Source organism: Carcharodon carcharias, chromosome 21 (genome assembly GCF_017639515.1).
Source record: "Carcharodon carcharias isolate sCarCar2 chromosome 21, sCarCar2.pri, whole genome shotgun sequence".
NCBI classification, from domain to species: Eukaryota; Metazoa; Chordata; class Chondrichthyes; order Lamniformes; family Lamnidae; genus Carcharodon; species Carcharodon carcharias.
Genome location: NC_054487.1, coordinates 23,974,377 through 23,996,968, shown reverse-complemented (window position 1 = coordinate 23,996,968; position 22,592 = coordinate 23,974,377). Strand labels below are relative to the sequence as shown.

At 47.7% G+C, this 22,592-nt stretch overlaps 1 protein-coding gene across 3 annotated transcripts in view; it reads left to right on the top strand.

The window, feature by feature from the left end:
• LOC121293186 (ras-related protein Rab-19-like) overlaps positions 1–22,592 on the top strand; it is a 46,945-nt gene that overhangs the window by 4,583 nt on the left and 19,770 nt on the right. For 2 of the 3 annotated variants that reach the window (XM_041215973.1, XM_041215975.1), the window contains exons 2-3: positions 7,510–7,705; positions 10,305–10,488. In XM_041215973.1, the coding sequence (XP_041071907.1) occupies positions 7,510–7,705; positions 10,305–10,488 (380 nt within the window). The remainder of the gene's footprint in view (positions 1–7,509; positions 7,706–10,304; positions 10,489–22,592) is intronic. The other variant, XM_041215974.1, reaches the window with a different exon arrangement.

Sequence of the window (22,592 nt, the reverse complement as noted above, 5' to 3'; positions counted from 1 at the left end):
GGAAGGAGCAAGTTGTTAGGATTTAGTATACACTGTCTGAGAGTGTGGGGGAGAGGGTGAGTCATTAGGATCTGGAATATACTGTCTGAGAGTGTGGGAGAAGCAGCGAGTGGCTAGGATCTGGATTACACTGTGTGAGAGTGTGGGGGTGACAGCAAGTCTTTAGGATCTGGAATACACTGTCTGAGAGTATGGGGGAAGCAGCACATGGCTAGGATCTGGAATACACTGTGTGAGAGTGTGGGGGAGACGGTGAGTGGTTAGGATCTGGAATACACTGTCTGAGAGTATGGGGGAAGCAGCGAGTGGCTAGGATCTGGATTACACTGTGTGATAGTGTCAGGGTGACAGCGAGTCTTTAGGATCTGGAATACACTGCTTGATATGGTTGATGTGATGTATACAGACTCTGAAGCGACATTAGATAAAGTACCACTTAAGCAACGTTAGAGCTTGTGGTATAAAAAGACAATGATTGAGTTGAGTGGCAGGAAATAGAGAGTAGGAGTGAACAGTTCTTTTTTGGACTGAAGGAAAGGGTTACCCTGGGGTCGGTATTAGGGCCCCTGCTTTTCATGATCTCTGAATAACATTGACCTGGCCGTGCAGGGCACAATTTCACAATTTTCAGTTGACATAAAAGTATTGTGAACTGAAGAGAGTGATAGACTTCAAGAGGACAGAGGCTGGTGAAATGCAGAGCCATGTGGCAGGTGAGTGTGGGGGAGACGGTGAGTCTTTAGAATCTGGAATACACTGTGTGAGACCGTGGGGGAGACAGTGAGTGGTTAGGATCTGGAATACACTGCCTCAGAGTGTGGGGAAGACAGTGAGTGGTTAGGATCTGGAATACACTGTCTCGGAGTGTGGGGAAGCAACGAGTGGTTAGCATAAGGAATACACTACCTGAGTGTGAGGAAGACAGCGAGTGGTTAGGATCTGGAATACAGTGCCTGAGAGTGTGGGGGAGACATGGATTGCTTAGGATCTGGAATACACTGTCTTGGAGTGTGGGAGGCAGTGAGTGGTTAGGATCTGGAATACACTGTCTGAGTGTGTGGGGGAAGCAGCGAGTGGTTAGAAACTGGAATGTGCTGCCTTAGAGTGTGGGGGAGACAGTGAGTCTTTAGGACCTGGTATAGTATGCGTGGGAGTTTGGGGGAAGCAGCGAGTGGTTAGGATCTGGAATACACTGTGCGAGAGTGTTGGGGAGACGGTGAGTGGTTAGGATCTGGAATACACAGCATGAGAGTGTGGAGGAGACAGTGAGTGTTTAGGATCTGGAACACACTGTGTGAGAGTGTGGGCGAGAAATAGAGTTGTTAGGATCTCAAATGCACTGTCTGAGAGTGTGGGAGAAGCAGTGAGTAGTTAGGATCTGGAATACACTGTCTGAGAGTGTGGGAGAAGCAGTGAGTGGTTAGGATCTGGAATGCACTGTATGAGAGTGTAGGAGAAGCAGTGAGTGGTTAGGATCTGGAATGCACTGTCTGAGAGTGTGGGAGAAGCAGTGAGTGGTTAGGATCTGGAATACACTGTCTGAGAGTGTGGGAGAAGCAGTGAGTGGTTAGGATCTGGAATGCACTGTCTGAGAGTGTGGGAGAAGCAGTGAGTGGTTAGGATCTGGAATACACTGTCTGAGAGTGTGGGAGAAGCAGTGAGTGGTTAGGATCTGGAATACACTGTCTGAGAGTGTGGGAGAAGCAGTGAGTGGTTAAGATCTGGAATACACTGTCTGAGAGTGTGGGAGAAGCAGTGAGTGGTTAGGATCTGGAATACACTGTCTGAGAGTGTGGGAGAAGCAGTGAGTGGTTAGGATCTGGAATGCACTGTCTGAGAGTGTGGGAGAAGCAGTGAGTGGTTAGGATCTGGAATACACTGTCTGAGAGTGTGGGAGAAGCAGTGAGTGGTTAGGATCTGGAATACACTGTCTGAGAGTGTGGGAGAAGCAGTGAGTGGTTAAGATCTGGAATACACTGTCTGAGAGTGTGGGAGAAGCAGTGAGTGGTTAGGATCTGGAATACACTGTCTGAGAGTGTGGGAGAAGCAGTGAGTGGTTAGGATCTGGAATACACTGTCTGAGAGTGTGGGAGAAGCAGTGAGTAGTTAGGATCTGGAATACACTGTCTCAGAATGTGGGGGAAGCTGCGAGTTGTTAGCATAAGGAAGACACTGTCTGAGAGTGCGGGGGAGACAGCGAGTGGTTGGGGTCTGGAATACAGTGCGTGAGAGTGTGGGGGAGACAGTGAGTGGTTACGATCTGGAATACACTGTGTGAGAGTGTGGGGGAGACAGTGAGATATTAGGATCTGGAATACACTGTCTGAGAGTGTGGGGGAGACAGTGAATCATTAGGATCTGTAATACACTGTGTGAGAGTGTGGGGGAAGCAGCGAGTGGTTAGGATCTGTAATGCACTGTGTGAGAGTGTGGGGGAAGCAGCGAGTGGTTAGGATCTGTAATACACTGTGTGAGAGTGTGGGGGAAGCAGCGAGTGGTTAGGATCTGTAATACACTGTGTGAGAGCGTGGGGGAAGCAGCGAGTGGTTAGGATCTGTAATACACTGTGTGAGAGTGTCGGGGAAGCAGCGAGTGGTTAGGATCTGGAATAGACTGTCTGAGAGTGTGCGGGAGACTGGGAGTGGTTAGGATCTGTAATACACTGTGTGAGAGTGTGGGGGAGACGGTGAGTGGTTAGGATCTGGATTACACTGACTGAGAGTTTGGGGGATACGGTGAGTCTTTAGGATCTAGAATATACCGTCTGAGAGTGTTGGGGAGACGGTGAGTCTTTAGGATCTGGAATATACCGTCTGGAGTGTGGGACAGTTAGAGAGTGGTTAGGAACTGGAATAAACTGTCTGAGAGTGTGGGGGAAATAGCGAGTGGTTAGCATCTGGAATAGACTGTCTGAGAGTGTGGGGGAAGCAGCGAGTGGTTAGGATCTGGAATACACTGTGTGAGAGTGTGGGGGAAGCAGCGAGTGGTTAGGATCTGGAATACACTGTGTGAGAGTGTGGGGGAAGCAGCGAGTGGTTAGGATCTGGAATACACAGTCTGAGAGTGTGGGGGAAGCAGCGAGTGGTTAGGATCTGGAATACACTGTGTGAGAGTGTGGGGGAAGCAGCGAGTGGTTAGGATCTGGAATACACTGTCTCGAAGTGTGGGGGAGACAGTGAGTGGTTAGGATCTGGAATACACTGTGTGAGAGTGTGGGGGAAGTGGCAAGTGGTTAGCATCTGGAACACACTGTGTGGGGCAGGTAGCGGGTGGTTAGGATCGGGAATACACTGTCTGAGAGTGTGGGGGACCCAGCGAGTGGTTAGGATGTGGAATACACTGTGTGAGAGTGTGGGGGAGATGATGAGTCTTTAGAGATCTGGAATATACCGTCTGAGAGTATGGGCGATACAGAGAGTGGTTAGGATCTCGAATGCACTATCTAAGAGTGTGGGAGAAGCAGTGATGGTAAGGATCTGGAATATACTGTCTGAGAGTGTGGGGGAGACAGTGAGTGGTTAGTATCTGGAATACACTGTGTGAGAGTGTGGGGGAAGCAACGAGTAGTTAGCATCTGGAATACACAGTCTGAGAGTGTGGGGGAGACAGCAAGTGGTTAGGATCTGGAATACACTATGTGTGTGAGAGTGTGGGGGAGACGGTGAATGGTTAGGATCTGGAATACACTGTGTGAGAGTGTGGGGGAAGCAACGAGTAGTTAGCATCTGGAATACACAGTCTGAGAGTGTGGGGGAGACAGCGAGTGGTTAGGATCTGGAATACACTGTGAGTGTGGGGGAGACGGTGAATGGTTAGGATCTTTTCTTCTCCGCCGATGCTGCCAGACTTGCTGAGTTTTTCCAGGTAATTCTGTTTTTGTTTTTGTTCTGGAATACACTGTGTGTGTGAGAGTGTGGGTGAGACGGTGAGTCTTTAGGATCTGGAATACACTGTCTGAGAGTGTGGCAGATAGTGAGTGGTTAGTATCTGGAATACTCTGTCTGAGATTGTGGGAGGGACGGTGAGTGGTTAGGATCTGGAATACACTGTCTGATAGTGTGGAGGAGATAGTGAGTGATTAGGATCTGAAAAAAACTGTCTGAAAGCGTGGGGTGACAGTGAGTGGTTAGGGTCTGGAATATACTGTCTGAGAGTGTGGGGGAGACAGCGAGTGGTTGGGGTCTGGAATACACAGTCTGAGAGTGAGGGGGAGACAGCGAGTGGTTACGATCTTGAATACACTGTGTGAGAATGTGGGGGAGATGGTGAATGGTTAGGATCTGCAATACACTGAGAGTGTGGGGGAGATGGTGAGTGGTTAGGATCTGGAATACAAATATAAAAACAAAAAAACTGCGGATGCTGGAAATCCAAAACAAAAACAGAATTACCTGGAAAAACTCAGCAGGTCTGGCAGCATCGGCGGAGAAGAAAAGAGTTGACGTTTCGAGTCCTCATGACCCTTCGACAGAACTTGAGTTCGAGTCCAAGAAAGAGTTTCAACTCTTTCTTGGACTCGAACTCAAGTTCTGTCGAAGGGTCATGAGGACTCGAAACGTCAACTCTTTTCTTCTCCGCCGATGCTGCCAGATCTGCTGAGTTTTTCCAGGTAATTCTGTTTCTGTTTAGGATCTGGAAAACACTGTGTGAGAGTGTGGGGGAGACGGTGAGTGATTAGGATCTGGAATGCAATGTTCTAGAGTGGGATGGAGGCAGATTCGAGGTTATCTGTCTTCGAGAAATAAGTAATTATTTGAAATGAAATAATTGCAACGATCAGGGGAACGGTATGGAGTGGGACTTGGTGAGTTGATCTTACAGAGAGCCAACATGGATACGATGGGCCCAATGGCTACCTCCTGTAACAATTCAACGATTCTATAATGACTGACCAAGCCACAGATACTGATCGTTGCCACGTCAAGGGTTTACAGGATGTGGGTCAGGAAATTTCAGGTGCTTTAGCCAGCACCTTCCAACACTCCCAAATCAACATCCTGAGATCATCATTCATCAGAAGCTGACCTGTACTAGTCATGTAAATGCATTAGAAGCAGTTCAGAGAAGGTTTACTAAACTAATACCTGGAATGGGCTTGTGAGGAAAGGTTGGAGAGGCTAGGCTTGTATCCGCTGGAGTTTAGAAGAGTGAGAGGCGACTTGATTGAAACGTACAAGGTCCTGAGGGGTTTTGACAGGGTGGATGTGGAGAGGATGTTCCCTCTTCTGGCTGCAAGAATTCTGTGTCAGTAACTCACCTCCTGATTCCCCAAGGCTGTCCACTATCTATGAGGCACATGTCAGGAGTGTGATGGAATGCTCCCTAATTGCCTGCGTGAATGTAAAAACATACAAACAAGGAGCAGGAGTAGGCCCTGGCCAGGAGTAGGCCATTCGGCCCCTCGAGCCTGCTCTGCCATTTCATAAGATCATGGCTGACCTGATAGTAACCTGAAATCTGCATCCACCTACCCCCAATAATCCGTCACCCCCCTTGTTTACCAAGAAGCTGTCCACCTCTGCCTTAAAAATATTCAAAGACTCTGCTTCCAGCACCTTTTCATGAAGAGAGTTCCGAAGATTCACAACCCTCTGAGTGAAAAAAATTCACCTGATCTCCATTTTAAATGAGTGACCCCCTTGTTCTAGATTCTGCCACAAAAGGGAAAATCCTCTCCACATCCACCCTGTCAAAACCCCTCAGGACCTTGTATGTTTCAATCAAGTCGCCTCTCACTCTTCTAAACTCCAGCGGACACAAGCCCAGCCTGTCCAACCTTTCCTCACAAGCCCATTCCAGGTATTAGTCTAGTAAACCTTCTCTGAACTGCTTCTAATGCATTTACATCCTATCAAGAAGTTCGGACATCTAGAATAAAGTCTTAAACAACGTCCCAATCACCACCTTAAACGCCCAGTCCCTCCACCGCTGATGCAGAGTAACAGCAGCGTGTACCAGCTACAAGATGCACTGCAGGAATTCACCAAGGCTCCTTAGACAGCACCTTCCAAACCCGTGATTTCTACCACCCAGCACACTCATGGGAGCATCACCACCTGCAAGTGCCCCTCCAAACCACATGCCATCTTGATTTGGAACTGTACCACCGTTCCTTCACTGTCACTGGGTCAAAACCCTGGAACTCCCTCCCGAACAGCACTGTGGGTGTACCTACACCACATGGACTGCGGCGGTTCAAGAAAGCGACTCACCACCACCACCTCAAGAGCAATTAGGGATGGGAAGTAAATCAGTGATGCCCATATCTCATGAACAAATAAATATTAGATCCTGTAATTGTGCCTTGAGGTGAGAAATTTGCAAATGTAACTCCACAGTTTTTAGAAATGTGTGGGTGAGGGAAAACACATTAAAATATAGACCTGCAGGTTGATGTCTGTGTTGTGATGAAGATATTGGAAGTTACAGTTAGGTGGCTGAGCACTTAAGAGAAACTTGAACTATTTGTAGGGAGGTTGGTCATGTCTAACAAACTTCACTGGATTTTTTGAGTAAGTAACTAAATTAAGCTGAGTAGCTAACGGAAACCGTGCAGTTTACATGTACTTCTAGGTGACCATTGACAAGGTTCCACAAAGACACTGTTAGTTTAAACTTAAAACATGATCCGATTAGTTGATTGATTGTTTAGAAAGGATATATTGGTACTGGAAAGAGTGCAGTAGAATGTCCCCAGGTCTCCAAGCGTTGGGTTATGAAGTAAGGTTAGATTATGAAGTAAGGTTAGATAATCAATGCTTGCATTCGCTGGATGTTAGAAGCTTAAACAATAATTTGAGTGTTTTTTGGGTTTTGAAAGGAATTGACAGGGTAGATGAAGAAACTTTTCCTGCTGCTGAGAGTGTCCAAGACCAGAAGTAGGCAGCTCCTGGGGCTGTGACTGGCTGCCCCTCTCCCTAACATGAGTTAAAGGAGACCAGCTTCATGATGTACCAGTTGACATAACCCGATTCAGCATATAACTCAACCTCCTCAGATTATGTGCCCTATCACCACACGTTGAGCCCTCTGGCAGCTGAAGACTTGGATGGATTTTCACCATCCGCCAGGGGAAAGGCAGAGTGACTGAACTGGACCAATCACATAAATACTGTGACTATGAGGCCAGGCCAGAGACTGGGAATTCTGAAGTGAATCACTCCTGACTCGCCAAAACACGAGAAGAAATATTTTCACACGGAGAGTGGTTAGGATCTGGAATGAGTTCCCTGGAAGCGTGGTAGAGGCAGGGTCAATCGAGGCATTCAAAGACAAATTGGATCATTATCTCAAAAGGAAGAATGTGCTGGGTTAAGGGGAGAAGGTAGGGGAGTGACTCTAGGTGAATTGGTCCTTGAGAGAGCCAGAACATAAACAATGGGCCGAAAGCACTCCTGCTGTGCTTTAATCATTCTGTGTCTAATGCAGTTTGAAAGAAGTTATTAGGACCAGTAATTTTGATGGACATTTTATTACCAATTGATACATTTAAGTACTTGTTCATTGCAGTATGAATACAATAGGGACTGGTGCAGACGAAGCCTTTGACTATCTCTTTAAGATCGTGCTGATCGGAGATTCCAACATTGGCAAGACTTGTTTGGTCCATCGTTTCAAAACTGGAGTCTTCATGGAGAAACAGCAGAACACAATCGGAGTCGACTTCATTGTCAAAACACTGGATATCGAGGGCAAGAGAGTAAAGGTGGGGCAATGTACGCAAATTCACCCTCACTCCGTCCTCAAAGTCCCTCACTCACTCCCCCTCACTCCGTCCCCGCTGTCCCTCACTCACTCCGTCCCCGCTGTCTCTCACTCACTCCCCCTCACTCCGTCCTCAAAGTCTCTCACTCACTCACCCTCACTCTGTCCCCGCTGTCTCTCACTCACTCCCCCTCACTCCGTCCCCACCGTCTCTCACTCACTCCCCCTCACTCCGTCCCCGCCGTCTCTCACTCACTTCATCCTCAAAGACTCTTGCTCACTCCCCCTCACTCCGTCCTCAAAGTATCTCACTCACTCCCCCCTCACTCCGTCCCCGCGGTCTCTCACTCCCCCCTCACTCCGTCCCCGCTGTCTCTCACTCACTCCCCCCTCACTCCGTCCCCATTGTCTCTCACTCACTCCCCCTCACTCCGTCCCCATTGTCTCTCACTCACTCCCCCCTCACTCTGTCCTCAAAGTCTCTCACTCACTCCCCCTCACTCCGTCCCCGCTGTCCCTCACTCACTCCGTCCCCGCTGTCCCTCACTCACTCCCCCTCACTCTGTCCCCGCGGTCACTCACTCCCCCTCACTCTGTCCCCGCGGTCACTCACTCCCCATCACTCTGTCCCCGCGGTCACTCACTCCCCCTCACTCTGTCCCCGCGGTCACTCACTCTCCCTCATTCCGTCCCCACTGTCTCTCACTCATTCCCCCTCACTCCGTCCCCGCTGTCTCTCACTCACTCCCCCTCACTCCGTCCTTGCTGACTCTCACTCACTCCCCCTCACTCCGTCCCCACTGTCTCTCACTCACTCCCCCTCACTCCGTCCCCACTGTCTCTCACTCACTCCCCCTCACTCCGTCCTCACTCACTCTCACTCACTCCCCCTCACTCCGTCCCCACTGTCTCTCACTCACTCCCCCTCACTCCGTCCTTGCTGACTCTCACTCCCCCTCACTCCGTCCCCGCTGTCTCTCACTCACTCCCCCTCACTCCGTCCTCGCTGTCTCTCACTCACTCCCCCTCACTCCGTCCTTGCTGACTCTCACTCCCCCTCACTCCGTCCCCGCTGTCTCTCACTCACTCCCCCCTCATTCCATCCCCGCTGTCCCTCACTCACTCCCCCTCACTCCATCCTTGCGGTCTCTCACTCACTCCCCCTCACTCCGTCCCCGCGGTCTCTCACTCCCCCCTCACTCCGTCCCCGCTGTCTCTCACTCACTCCCCCCTCACTCCGTCCCCATTGTCTCTCACTCACTCCCCCTCACACCGTCCCCGCCGTCTCTCACTCACTCCCCCTCACTCCGTCCTCGCTGACTCTCACTCACTCCCCCTCACTCCGTCCCCACTGTCTCTCACTCACTCCCCCTCACTCCGTCCTCACTCACTCTCACTCACTCCCCCTCACTCCGTCCCCACTGTCTCTCACTCACTCCCCCTCACTCCGTCCTTGCTGACTCTCACTCCCCCTCACTCCGTCCCCGCTGTCTCTCACTCACTCCCCCCTCATTCCATCCCCGCTGTCCCTCACTCACTCCCCCTCACTCCATCCTTGCGGTCTCTCACTCACTCCCCCCTCACTCCGTCCCCGCGGTCTCTCACTCCCCCCTCACTCCGTCCCCGCTGTCTCTCACTCACTCCCCCCTCACTCCGTCCCCATTGTCTCTCACTCACTCCCCCTCACACCGTCCCCGCCGTCTCTCACTCACTCCCCCTCACTCCGTCCTCGCTGACTCTCACTCACTCCCCCCTCACTCCGTCCCCATTGTCTCTCACTCACTCCCCCTCACACCGTCCCCGCCGTCTCTCACTCACTCCCCCTCACTCCGTCCTCGCTGACTCTCACTCACTCCCCCTCACTCCGTCCCCGCTGTCCCTCACTCACTCCCCCTCACTCCGTCCCCGCGGTCTCTCACTCCCCCCTCACTCCGTCCCCGCCATCTCTCACTCACTCCCCCTCACTCCGTCCTCGCTGACTCTCACTCACTCCCCCTCACTCCGTCCTCGCTGTCTCTCACTCACTCCCCCTCACTCCGTCCTCGCTGACTCTCACTCCCCCTCACTCTGTCCCCGCTGTCTCTCACTCACTCCCCCCTCATTCCATCCCCGCTGTCCCTCACTCACTCCCCCTCACTCCATCCTTGTGGTCTCTCACTCACTCCCCCTCACTCCGTCCCCGCGGTCTCTCACTCCCCCCTCACTCCGTCCCCACTGTCCCTCACTCACTTCCCCTCACTCCGTCCCCGCGGTCTCTCACTCACTCCCCCTCACTCCATCCCCACAGTCTCTCACACCCCCTCAGTCTGTCCCCACTGTCTCTCACTCACTCCCCCCCATTTCATCCCCGCGGTCTCTCACTCACTCATCCTCACTCTGTTCCCACTGTCCCACTCACTCCTGGGCATTTGTCGCTCTTTGTGCTGTGCTCTCATACTTTGCTTCACTTCACTCTCGCTCTCTGCATTCTCTGATTGCAGGGGACTTAATTGGACATGGTGGGGAGGCTCAGGTAGGGGGCATGGTTTGGTTCCCTAGTGGTGGGATGCAGAATGCCTGGAGATAGTGAAGCTCTAACATGGTGTATTTGTTCTGTGAAGGTGCAGGTGTGGGACACAGCTGGACAGGAGCGATTCCGGACCATCACACAAAGTTACTATCGCAGCGCACATGGAGCCATGATCGCTTATGACATCACCAAGCAATCCTCCTTCAACTCCGTGCCACACTGGGTGAATGAGATTCAGCGATATGGGGCTGCTAATGTCGTCCAGATGTTGATTGGTGGGTGCAGGACACTGGTTGCCTTGTCAAACTGTAGGATTCCTGTCTGGATGTGAGAGAGAATTTGAGAATCACTGAGAAAGGTCACAGACCTGAAACGTTAACTCTCTTTCTGCACAGCTGCTGCCAAACCTGCTGAGTATTTCCAGCATTTTCTTTTGTTTATCGCAGAACCTCTTGTCTGCCCACACCCATCTACCAGATGAGGCCACAAGTCACCAATTAGTTGATAGCAAGGGACAGGGGTCATAGGTTAATCATTAGTCAGTGATCAGAGAGGGATAATGGGTTTAGGCTAAACATAGAAACTAGGAGCAGGAGTAGGCTGTTTGGCCCTTCGAACCTGCTCCACCATTCATCATAATCATGGTTGATCATCCAACTCAATAGCCTGCTCCCGCTTTCTCCCCATATCCTTTGATCCCTTTCACCCCAAGAGCTATATCTAACTCCTTGAAAACATACAATGTTTTGACCTCAACTACTTTCTGTGTAAGCGAATTCACCACTCTCTGGGTGAAGAATTTCTCCTCATCTCAGTCCTAAATGGTCTACCCTGTATCCTCAGACTGTGGCCTCTGCTTTTGGACTCCCCCACCATTGGGAACATCCTTCCTGCATCTACCCTGTCTAGTCCTGTTAGAATTCTATAGGTTTCTATGAGATCCCCCCTCGTTCTTCTGAACTCCAGCGAATATAATCCTAATCGACTCAATATCTCCTCATATGTCAGTCCTGCCATCCCAGGAATCAGTCGGGTAAACCTTCGCTGCATTCCCTGTATAGCAAGAACATCCTTCCTCTGATAAGGAGACCAAAACTGCACACAATATTTCAGGTGTGGTCTCACCAAGGCCCTGTACAATTGCAGCAAGACATCCTTGTTCCTGTACTCGAATCCTCTGGCTATGAAGGCCAACATACCATTTGCCTTCTTTACCGCCTGCTGTACCTGCATGCTTACCTTCAGCGACTGGTGTACAAGGACACCCAGGTCTCGTTGCACGTTCCCCTCTCTCAATTTATAGCCACTCAGATGATAATCTGCCTTCCTTTTTTGCTACCAAAGTGAATAACCTCACGTTTATCCACATTATACTGCATCTGCCATGCATTTGGGCCCACTCACTCAGCTTGTCCAAATCACACTGAAGCATCTCTGCATCCTCCTCACAGCTCACCCTCCCACCCAGCTTTGTGTCATCTGCAAATTTGGAGACATTACATTTAGTTCCCTCATCTAAATCATTAGTATATATTGTGAATAACTGGGGTCCCAGCGGTACCCCACTGGTCACTGCCTGCCATTCAGAAAAAGACCAGTTTATTTCTACCCTTAGTTTCCTGTCTGCCAACTAATTTTCCATCCATCTCAATACACTACCCCAGTCCCATGCACTTTAATTTTACATGCTAATCTCTTATGTGGGACTTTGTCAAAAGCCTTTTGAAGAACCAGATGAACCACATCCACTGGCTCCCCCTCATCAACTCTACTAGTTACATCTTCAAAAAATTCCAGTAGATTTGTCAAGCATGATTTCCCTTTCATAAATCCATGCTGACTCTATCCGATTCTGCCACTGTTTTCCACGTGCTCAGCTATTAACTCTTTTATAATGGACTCTAGAATTTCCCCCATTACCGACGTCAGGCTGACTGGTCTATAATTCCCTGTTTTCTCTCTTCCTCCCTTTTTGAATAGTGGGGTTACATTAGCTACCCTTCAACCTGTAGGAACTGTTCCAGTGTCTATAGAATCTCGGAAGATGACCACCAATGCATCCACTATTTCTAGGGCCATTTCCTTAAGTACTCTGGGATGTAGATTATCAGACCCTGGGGATGTATCGGCTTTCAATCCCATTCAATTTCCCCAACACCATTTCCCTACTAATACTGATTTTTTCAGTTCCTCCCTCTCACTAAACCCTGCGTTCCCCAACATTTCTGGTATGTTATTAGTGTCCTCCTTTGTGAAGACAGAACCAAAGAATGTATTTAGTTGGCCAGCCATTTCTTTGTTCCCCATTATAAATTCCCCTGTTTCTGACTGTAAGGGACCTACATTTGCCTTCACCAATCTTTTTCTCTTCACGTACCTACAGAAACTTTTAGTTAGTTTTTATGTTCCCCGCAAGCTTACTCTCATACTCCATTTTCCCCACCTTAATCAATCCCTTGGTCCTCCTTTGCTGAATTCTAAACTGCTCCCAATCCTCAGATCTGTTTTTTTTAGTCAATTTGTATGCCTCTTCCGTGGATCTAAATCATTAGTCAGTGATCAGAGAGGGACAATGGGTGTAGGTTAATCATTGGCCAGTGATCAGAGAGGGACAACGGGTGTAGGTTAATCATTAGTCAGTGATCAGAGAGGGACAATGGGTGTAGGTTAATCATTAGTCAGTGATCAGAGAGGGACAATGGGTGTAGGTTAATCATTAGTCAGTGACATAGACTTTCCCTTTTGTCTTTGTTCCGCACCCCACCTTTCCGTCCCTCTGGACTTACTTAAAACGTTTTAAATGTTGAACATTTTCCAGTTTTGATGGAAGTGCATTGATCTGAAACATATGCCTGGATTTTTACCGAGTCAGGATGACTCCGGATCCCTTTAAAAATGGTGGCTATGCCCCGGCTCCGGGATTCCCTACTCCATTCCTGGAGTGCCTTTAAAGGACGCGGGCCAGTTCCTATCAAAAGCCCATATCCTGCGTTTCTAACCTGGCCAGCTCCATTGAGGAGGTCGGTATCTCCTCTGCAATTTTCATGGAGCCAGGCCAGGTTTTTAAAGAACCGTGATTCACGGCCCCTCAGAGGATCATGAAACTGAGTCTGGATGAGGGGACCTTCTAAAAGGTAAGTTCAAAAGATCCTCCTCATGTCCCCCATGCCAAGTTACACCCCCCATCTGTTGTAAGATATTGTGTGTAGTTTGGTAGGTCTCGCAAAGATGTTCTGAGTCTTGTACAGTTTAACGGTAAGTGTTTATTAACTGCTTATACTGTATATAGGTAGATAGTTACAAAGTCTAAGTTAGGAGTTGTCTCCATGCTTGCTTCTACACATGTCTCTGTCCAGTCCAAGACTGTCCTCCAGATTTGGGTCATGTATAAATTTACATAACAGTGTGGGTGGTACTTAACCCAGTCCCACAGTAACCCTTTCTATACTACACCTCTCTGCCAAGTCTTTATCCAATATATTTGCAATGCATTCCTGTTTATCCAATTTATTTACGTGACTTCTACGACCCCTTGTTCTCCCACCTCAAGCCCCTGTGTTTACAGGCTCAGGTGATCTAGAGCCTTCATAATTCATCCAGATCCTGTCTTTATAACAGTTGGAGGAGTGGTAGACTCTGTCTACCTCGATGCGTTAAACTTGATGAATAGGAAGTTGTTTTAGGTGTGGTCGGTCGCTCTAGTGTTTGCTCATCTCCATCAATTTCTCACCAATGTATAATGGGGGGAATCACCCCGAGGGATGAGGAGGCATCTCCTCCTGTTCCCCCTGATTGGACCTGCTGGAGCACTGATAAGGTATGACCATGGTTGGACATCGTCTCTCCGGACAATAATGGCCTCTCTATCAAGGTCCTTAATCCAGACTCTGGCGTCTTTGTGTAAGTGTGACTGGTGTCCGATGTGGTACATTTTCTTTTAGGCAGCCTGCTTCTGCTCTCTGTCCTAGAGGTTTTGGTCATCATTGGTTGGGATTAGTTTCTTTGTCAGGATTGGGGGGAGTTTGCAGAATTTTCTGCTTCAGAAAGCAGACAGGGAGTTCAGATGGAGCTAAGCCGCATGTAGTGGGGTGGACCTGTAGGTGTACATTGTAGTGGGGTGGACTTGTAGGTGTGCGTTGTGGAGGGGTGGACCTGTAGGTGTACGCTGTGGAGGGGTGGACCTGTAGGTGTACGTTGTGGAGGGGTGGACCTGTAGGTGTGCGTTGTGGAGGGGTGGACCTGTAGGTGTGCGTTGTGGAGGGGTGGACCTGTAGGTGTGCGTTGTGGAGGGGTGGATCTGTAGGTGTGCGTTGTGGAGGGGTGGACCTGTAGGTGTGCGTTGTGGAGGGGTGGACCTGTAGGTTTGCGTTGTGGAGGGGTGGACCTGTAGGTGTGCGTTGTGGAGGGGTGGACCTGTAGGTGTGCGTTGTGGAGGGGTGGACCTGTAGGTGTGCGTTGTGGAGGGGTGGACCTGTAGGTGTGCATTGTGGAGGGGTGGACCTGTAGGTGTGCGTTGTGGAGGGGTGGACCTGGAGGTGTACAAAGAACAAAGAAAAGTACAGCACAGGAACAGGCCCTTCGGCCCTCCAAGCCTGCCCCGATCATATTGCCTGTCAAAACATTTTGCACTTCTGGGGTCCGTATCCCTCTATTCTCATCCTATTCATGTATTTGTCAAGCTGCCTCTTGAACACCACTATCGTACCTGCTTCCACCACCTCCTCTGGCAGTGAATTCCAGACACTCACTAGCCTCTGCGTAAAAAACTTGCCCCGCACATCTCCTCTATAGTTTTCTCCTCTCACCTTAAATCTATGTCCCCTAGTAATTGACTCTTCCACCTTGGGAAAAAGCTTCTGACTATCTACTCTATCCATGCCACTCATAATTTTGTAAACTTCTCTCAAGTCGCCCCTCAATCTCCGTCGCTCTAGTGAGAACAATCCAAGTTTCTCCAACCTCTCCTCATAGCTAATAACCTCCAGACCAGGCAGCATCTTGGTAAATCTCTGCACCCTCTCCAATGCCTCCATATCCTTCTGATAATGTGGTGACCAGAATTGCACGCAATATTCCAAGTTTGGCCTAACTAAGGTTCTATACAGCTGCAGCATGACTTCCCAGCTTTTATACTCAATACCCCTGCCAATGAAGGCAGACATGCCATATGCCTTCCTGACTACCTTATCCAGCTGCGTTGCCACTTTCAGTGACCTGTGGACCTGTACTCCAGATCCCTCTGCCCGTCAATGCACTTAAAGGTTCTGCCATTTACTGTATAATTCCTGTCTGTATTAGACCTTCCAAAATGCATTACCTCGCATTTGTCTGGATTAAACTCCATCTGCCATTTCTCTGCCCAAGTCTCCAACCGATCTTTATCCGCTGTATCCTTTGACAATCCTCTTCACTATCTGCGACCTTAGTATTGTCTGCAAACTTACTAATTAGCCCAGTTACATTTTCCTCCAAATCATTTAAGTATACCACAAACAGCAAAGGTCCCAGCACTGATCCCTGCGGAACACCAGCTCTCCATTCAGAAAAGCACCCTTCCACTGCTAACCTCTGTCTTCTATGACCAAGCCAATTTTGTATCCATCTTGCCAGCTCACCTCTGATTCTGTGCGACTTTACCTTCTGTACCAGTCTGCCATGAGGGACCTTGTCAAAGGCCTTACTGAAATCCATGTAGATTGTACGTTGTCGTGGGGTGGACCTGTAGGTGTATGTTGTCGTGGGGTGGACCTGTAGGTGTATGTTGTCGTGGGGTGGACCTGTAGGTGTATGTTGTCGTGGGGTGGACCTGTAGGTGTATGTTGTCGTGGGGTGGACCGGTAGGTTAACAGTGCTGTTGGGAAGTTGCCATTTTTTCTCAGGAGGTTTTTTATAGTGCGCTTCCCGCTTTTTGCCTCACTGTTCGACTGTGAGTATCTTGGTATGCTGATATGGTGTTGAAAGCCGTTAAGTGATGACAAATTGGGTGAACTATTCCTTTGCGAATTGTGGACCATTACCTGACACCATCTTGTCCAGGATGCCATGGCTTGCGAACATCTCCTTCAACACTCTCACCATGATTGTTGTGTACAATTGCTTCACCTCAACCCATCGGGAGAAGTAGTCCACCACAATGAGGGAGGATCAGCCATTGAAGATGAATAAATTGATGCCCAGCCACTCCAATGGCCTGGATGGGAACTGTGTGGGGATAAGGCGCTCCCTCTGGTCCTGCTTGTGTAGCAGTCACACCGTTGAAATGTCCTCAATTGCCCTTGAAATGCTTGGCCACCACACTGCAGATTGGGCCCGTGCCGTGCATTTGGTGATACCCTGGTGTATCTTTTGGAAGATCCCTGGCTGAAGGGAGGGTGGCATGATCAACCACTCATTGTCTACCAGCAGATCATTGATGACGATCAAGTGCTTCTGCTGTTCAAACCAAATCCTCATGGTACTGCCACTCAGTCTCTGCTGTGCCATCCTTGTTGACAGTAACATTGCCTACTCCTCAGCTCGCATTGGTTCCCTCACCAATTAGTAGTACGATTCGAGCTCCTCTCAGGTTAACATCATGTCTCATTGGGAGTTCCACTGAGGCCCTGGAGAGTGTGTCCAGTGTTGTTTTTTCCTGTGCATACACCATCTCATGTGTGAACCCCATGAGGGGAGGACAGAATTGCTGCATTCTGTGGGGGGGTATCCTTGCCAGCTCCATCTTCTCTAGCAGTGAGACCAGTGGCTTATGATCTGTTTCAATGGTGATCTGTAGGCCAATAATGTGGTCCAAAAACTTCTCACCCACCAACATGACTGAGAGAGCTTCTTTTTCAATCACTGTGTACCTAGTTTCTGTGTCTGACAGCCCTTTGGATGCATAATACACTGACCAGCAATATCTGTCCATTTGGCCCTGAAATAAGACTGGTCTGTGACCTGCTGCTATGGTGCTGGGCAGGGATGGGTCACAGTGGCCAGGACGTCGGTTGAGAGCAGCATGGCTTTGATGCAACCAAACGCTTGCTCTTGGTGCGTATCCCAGCACCTTGCCTGGTCTTTCTTGAGAAGGTAGCACAGGGGTTCTGTGACCTGTGCCAGACTGAGTAAAAATTTTGTCAACTGGCTCACCATCCCCAGGGATCTCTGGAGGTCCAGAATCGAGGATGGAGTTAGGAACTCACTAGCTTTTGTTTTTTGTGAGTCTGCCATGAAGCCCTGTTGCTGACCATGTCTCAGTCTTGGGGAACTCTCATTTCTCATTCAATGTCAGCCCCGCTTCCTGCAAACGTTCTAGTTCAGCCATGAGCTAGCTGTTAAAAGCCACTGTGTGCGCGGTGAGCTATGAAAACACTGTGCTTTTAGAGTTTGGTCAGGCTGACGACCACTGAGGACATCGGGTGGACTTCTCTCACCACAGCTTTATTGAGCTGTGTCAGGTTGACACCGATACGGATGGACCGGTTCAGTTCTGGGACTGAGACCATCCCAGAGCACCATACGGTTGGCTGAGTGACCGACAAGATGACATTTTGCTGCACTTGTTCATGAGCAGATGGGGTATTTTTTATGGTGTGAACAGGCACACAGGTTCAGCATCCTCTCTTGGTGTGATCCTGGATATGATCCTCAATCGCCCCAATTTGCTAAAGAGTTTCGGGAACTCCTTTTGAAACTTTGGAACAACCCTTTGCTGGTTGACCTTGTCAGTTTTCTGTTGGAGGTTGAGGTTGGCTTCAAAGGGAACGTTCTTAGCTGTGGACGATGAACAGGGTCACTCGAATTCTTTTGTCTTTGTACCTGAGTGTCGCCTGAAGAGTGCTTTTCACTGGGAGTTTGATGCCGCCTATTGGGTCACCCAGCTATGCCTTCTTGTCCGAGAGGACCATAACACTGGCTCCCGTTTCCAATTTAAAGTTTGAGAGATGACCAATAATTAATTAATGACCTCAGAGTGAAGGCACCCCTAAGTAGCAGCGACCACAATATGATTGAATTTTGCACCCATTTTGAAAAGGAAAAGAGTGGGTCTGAGACTAGCATTTTAAACTTAAATAAGGGCATGCAAGCTGAGCTAGCTTAAGTGAGCTAGGATACTAGGCTAGGGGATAGATCGATAGAGAAGCAATGGCAGATATTTAAGGGGATGTTTCAGAATACCCAGAATAGGCATATTCCTGCTATAAAGAAAAATTCTAAGGGGAGGACCCACCATCCATGGTTAACTAAAGAAGTTAAGGAAAACATCAAACTTAAGGAAAAAGCATATAACTGTGCAAAGATGAGTGGCAGGTCAGATGATTGGTCAGAATATAAAGAACGGCAGAGAATGACTAAAAGGTTAATCAGGAGAAGAAAATTAGAGTATGAGGGGAAGCTACCTAGAAATGGAGAAACAAGAGTTTCTACAGGTATTTAAACTGGAAAGAGTAAGTAAAGTGAGTGTTGGTCCTCTTGAAGTGACAGTGGGGAGTTAATAGCAGATAATAAGGAAATGGCAAATGAAGTGAACAAATATTTTTCTTCTGTTATCACTATAGAGGATACAAAAAACATTTCAGTAATAGCTGTAAATCGGGAGGTGGAAGGGAGAGGGGAACTTGGTGAAATTACAATCACTAGGGAAGCGGTACTGAGCAAACTGATGGAGCTGCAGGCTAATAAGTCTCCAGGTCCTGATTAACTTCATCCTAGGGTCCTAGAAGAGGCAGTTAATGAGGTAGTAGATGCTTTGGCGCTAATTTTTCAAAATTCGCTAAGATCTGGAAAGGTTCCATCAGACTGGAAAGCAGCAAATATAATCACTCTATTCAAGAAGGGAGAGAGACAGAAAACTACAGGCCAGTTAGCTTGACGTCTGTCTTAGGGAAGATGTTAGAATCGATCGATTAAGGAGGTTATAGTTGGGCACTCAAGGTAATCGGGAAGATTCAGCATGGTTTTGTGAATGGGAAATAGTGTTTAACCAATTTATTGGAGTTCTTTAAAGGAGTAACATGCGCTGTGGATAAAGAGGAGCATGTAGACATAGTGTATTTGGATTTCCAGAAATCATTTGATAAGGTGCCACATCACAGAACTGCAGAATTTTAATGGCACAGAAGGAGGCCTTTCGGCTCATTGTGTCTGCACCGGCTTTCCAAATGAGCATTATGGCCTCGTGCCATTGTCCTGCCCTTTCCCCATACCCCTGCACGTTGTTTCTATTCAAATAATCATCTAATGTCCTCTTGAATGCCTAGATTGAACCTGCTTCCACCACACTTCCAGTAAGTGCATTCCAGACCTGAGCCTCTCACTGTGTGAAAAAAGTTTTTTCTTACATCAAAGTTTATTGTGGAAAATAAAAGCTCATGGTGTTGGTGGTAACATATTAGCATGGATAGAAGATTGGCTGGTTAGCAGAAAACAGAGTATGCATAAATAGGTCAAACATATGAACAAGCAGCAGGAGTAGGCTATTCAGCCCATCAAGCCTGCTTTGCCATTTAATAAGATCATGGCGGCTCTAGTAACCTCCAATATCCCGCCTACCCCCGATAACCATTCACCCACTTGTTAATCAAGAATCTATCCACCTCTGCCTTAAAGATATTCAAATACTCTGCTTCCACCACCTTTTCAGGAAGAGAAACTTCCAAAGGCTCTCAACCCTCTGAGTGAAAAAATTTTACCTCATCTCTGTTTTAAATGAGCGACCCCTTATTTTTAAACAGTGACCCCAGTTCCAGATTCTCCCACAAGAGGGAAACATCCTCTCCACATCCACCCTGCCAAGACCCCTCAGGATCTTAAAGGATTCAATCAATTCACCTCTTATTCTTCTAAACTCCAGCGGATACAAGACTACCCTGTCTAATCTTTCCTCATAAGACAGCCCTCCCATTCCAAGTATTAGTCTATAAACTTTCTTTGAACTGCTTCCAAAGCATTTACATCCTTCCTTAAATAAGGTGACCAATACTGTACACAGTACCCCAAATGTGGTCTCACTGGTGCCCTGTACAACTGAAGCAGGTGCCCTGTACAACTGAAGCATAACCTCCCTACTTTTGTAATCAATTCCCCTCACAATAAACAGTAACATTCTATTAGCTTTTGTAATTACCTGCTTACCCACATGCTAAACTTTTGTGTTTCATGCACTAGGATCCCTCTGCACCCCAGAGCTCTGCAACCTCTCACCATTTAGATAATATGCTTCTTTTCTATTCTTCCTGCCAAAATGGACAATTTCACATTTTCCCACATTATACTCCATCTGCCAGATCTTTGCCCACTCACTTAACCTACTTCTGTATTTTTGTAGCCTCCTTATGTCCTCTTCACAACTTACTTTCCTACCTATCTTTGTGTCATCAGTGAATTTGGCAACCATCCCATCCATCCCTTCATCCAATTCACTTATATAAATTGTAAACAGTTGAGGTCCCAGCACTGATCCCTGTGGCACACCACACATTACATCTTGCCAACCTGAAAAAGACCCATTTAAGCCTACTCTCTATTTCCTGTTAGCCAGCCAATCTTCTATCCATGCTAATATGTTACCCCCTATACCATGAGCTTTTATTTTCCACAATAATCTTTGATGTGGCACTTTATCAAACGTCTTCTGGAAATCTAAGTACAATACATCCACCAGTTCTCCTTTATCCACAGCACATGTTACTTCCTCACAGAGCTCCAAGAAGTTGGTTAAACATGATTTCCCTTTCACAAAACCATGTTGACTCTGCCTGATTACCTTGAGCTTATCCAAGTGACCTGCTATAAGTGCTTTAATAATAGCTTCTAACATTTTCCCTATGACAGGTGATAAGCTGACTAGTCTGTAGTTTCCAGCTTTCTTTTACCTTCCCTTTTTGAGTAATGGAGTTATATTTGCTATCTCCCAATCCAATGGGACCTTCCCTAAATCTGGGGAGTTTTGGAGAATTAAAAGCAATGCATCAACTATCTCACTAGCCACTTCTTTTAAGACCCTAGGATGAAGTCCATCAGGACCCGGGCTCTGTCAGCCCACAGCTCCGACGATTTACTCAGTACCACTCCTCTGGTAATTTTCCTGAATTCCTCCCTTCCATTTCCTGAATTTATAGCTGCTTCTGAGATGTTACTTATATCCTCTATAGTGAAAACTGATGCAAAATACGTGTTCAATTCATCTGCCATCTCTTTGTTTTCCATGATCAATTCTCCAGACTCATTCTCTATAGGCCCAATGCTCACTTTGTTAACTAGTTTCTTTTTAAAATATTTATAGAAACTCTTACTATCTGTTTTTATATTTCTGGCTAGCTTTTTCCCCTCCTATCAGCCTCGTAGTCACCCCTTTTCCTCATTTCCTGTCCTTCCTAAAAACCTGTTTCCTTCAATATTCAGGTCCCAATTCATGTCCCCATGCAGCCAACTCTCTGTAATGGCTATCAAATTGTAATTATTTATTTCTATGTGTGCTCTCAGTTCATCTGCTTTTGTCTGATTGGCAAGACGTGACGAATGGAGACCAGCTGGGGTCTGTGCTGCGGCCTCAATCTCTTACAATTTATATCAATGGCTGAGATAAGGGGAGTGAAGACATGGTAGTTAAATTTGCAAATGATGCAAATATAGGTAGGAAAATATGTTGTGAAGGTTGCAGATGGATATAGATAGGTTGAGTGAGTGGGCAAAAATCTGGCAGATGGAGTATAATGTAGGAAAATGCGAAGTTGTTCACTTTGGCAGGAATAATGAAAAAAACAGAGTATTACTTAAATGGAGAACGACTGCGGAATTCTGGATGCAGAGGGATCTAGGTGTTCTAGTACACGAGTCATGAAAAGTTAGTATGCAGGGACAGCATATAATCAAGGCGGCTAATGGAATGCTATTCTTTATTATGTGAGGAATTGAATATAAAAGTAAGAATGTTATGCTCCAGTTATACAGGTCATTGGGAAGACCACATCTCGAATACTGTGTGCAGTTTTGCTCTCCTTATTTAAGGAAGGATGTAAATGCGTTGGAGACAGTTCAGAGGAGATTTACTAGAATGATACCTGGAAGAAACGGGTTGTCTTATGAGGAAAGGTTGGACAGACTGGGCTTGTTTCCACTGGGGTTTAGAAGAGTGAGGGATGACTTGACTGAAGTGTATAAGATCGTGAACGGCCTTGACAAGATGGATGTGGAAAGGATGTTTCCTCTTGTGGGCGAATCTGGAACTAGGGGGCGCTAGGGGTCGTCCTTTTAGAACAGAGATGAGAATTTTTTTTCTGTGGGTTGTACAACTTTGGAATTCTCTGCCTCCAAAGATGGTCACTGAATATTTTTAAGGCAGGGATAGATAGATTCTTGACCTCTCTGTCTCAATTTCTGGTGATAGACTGTCCACCAA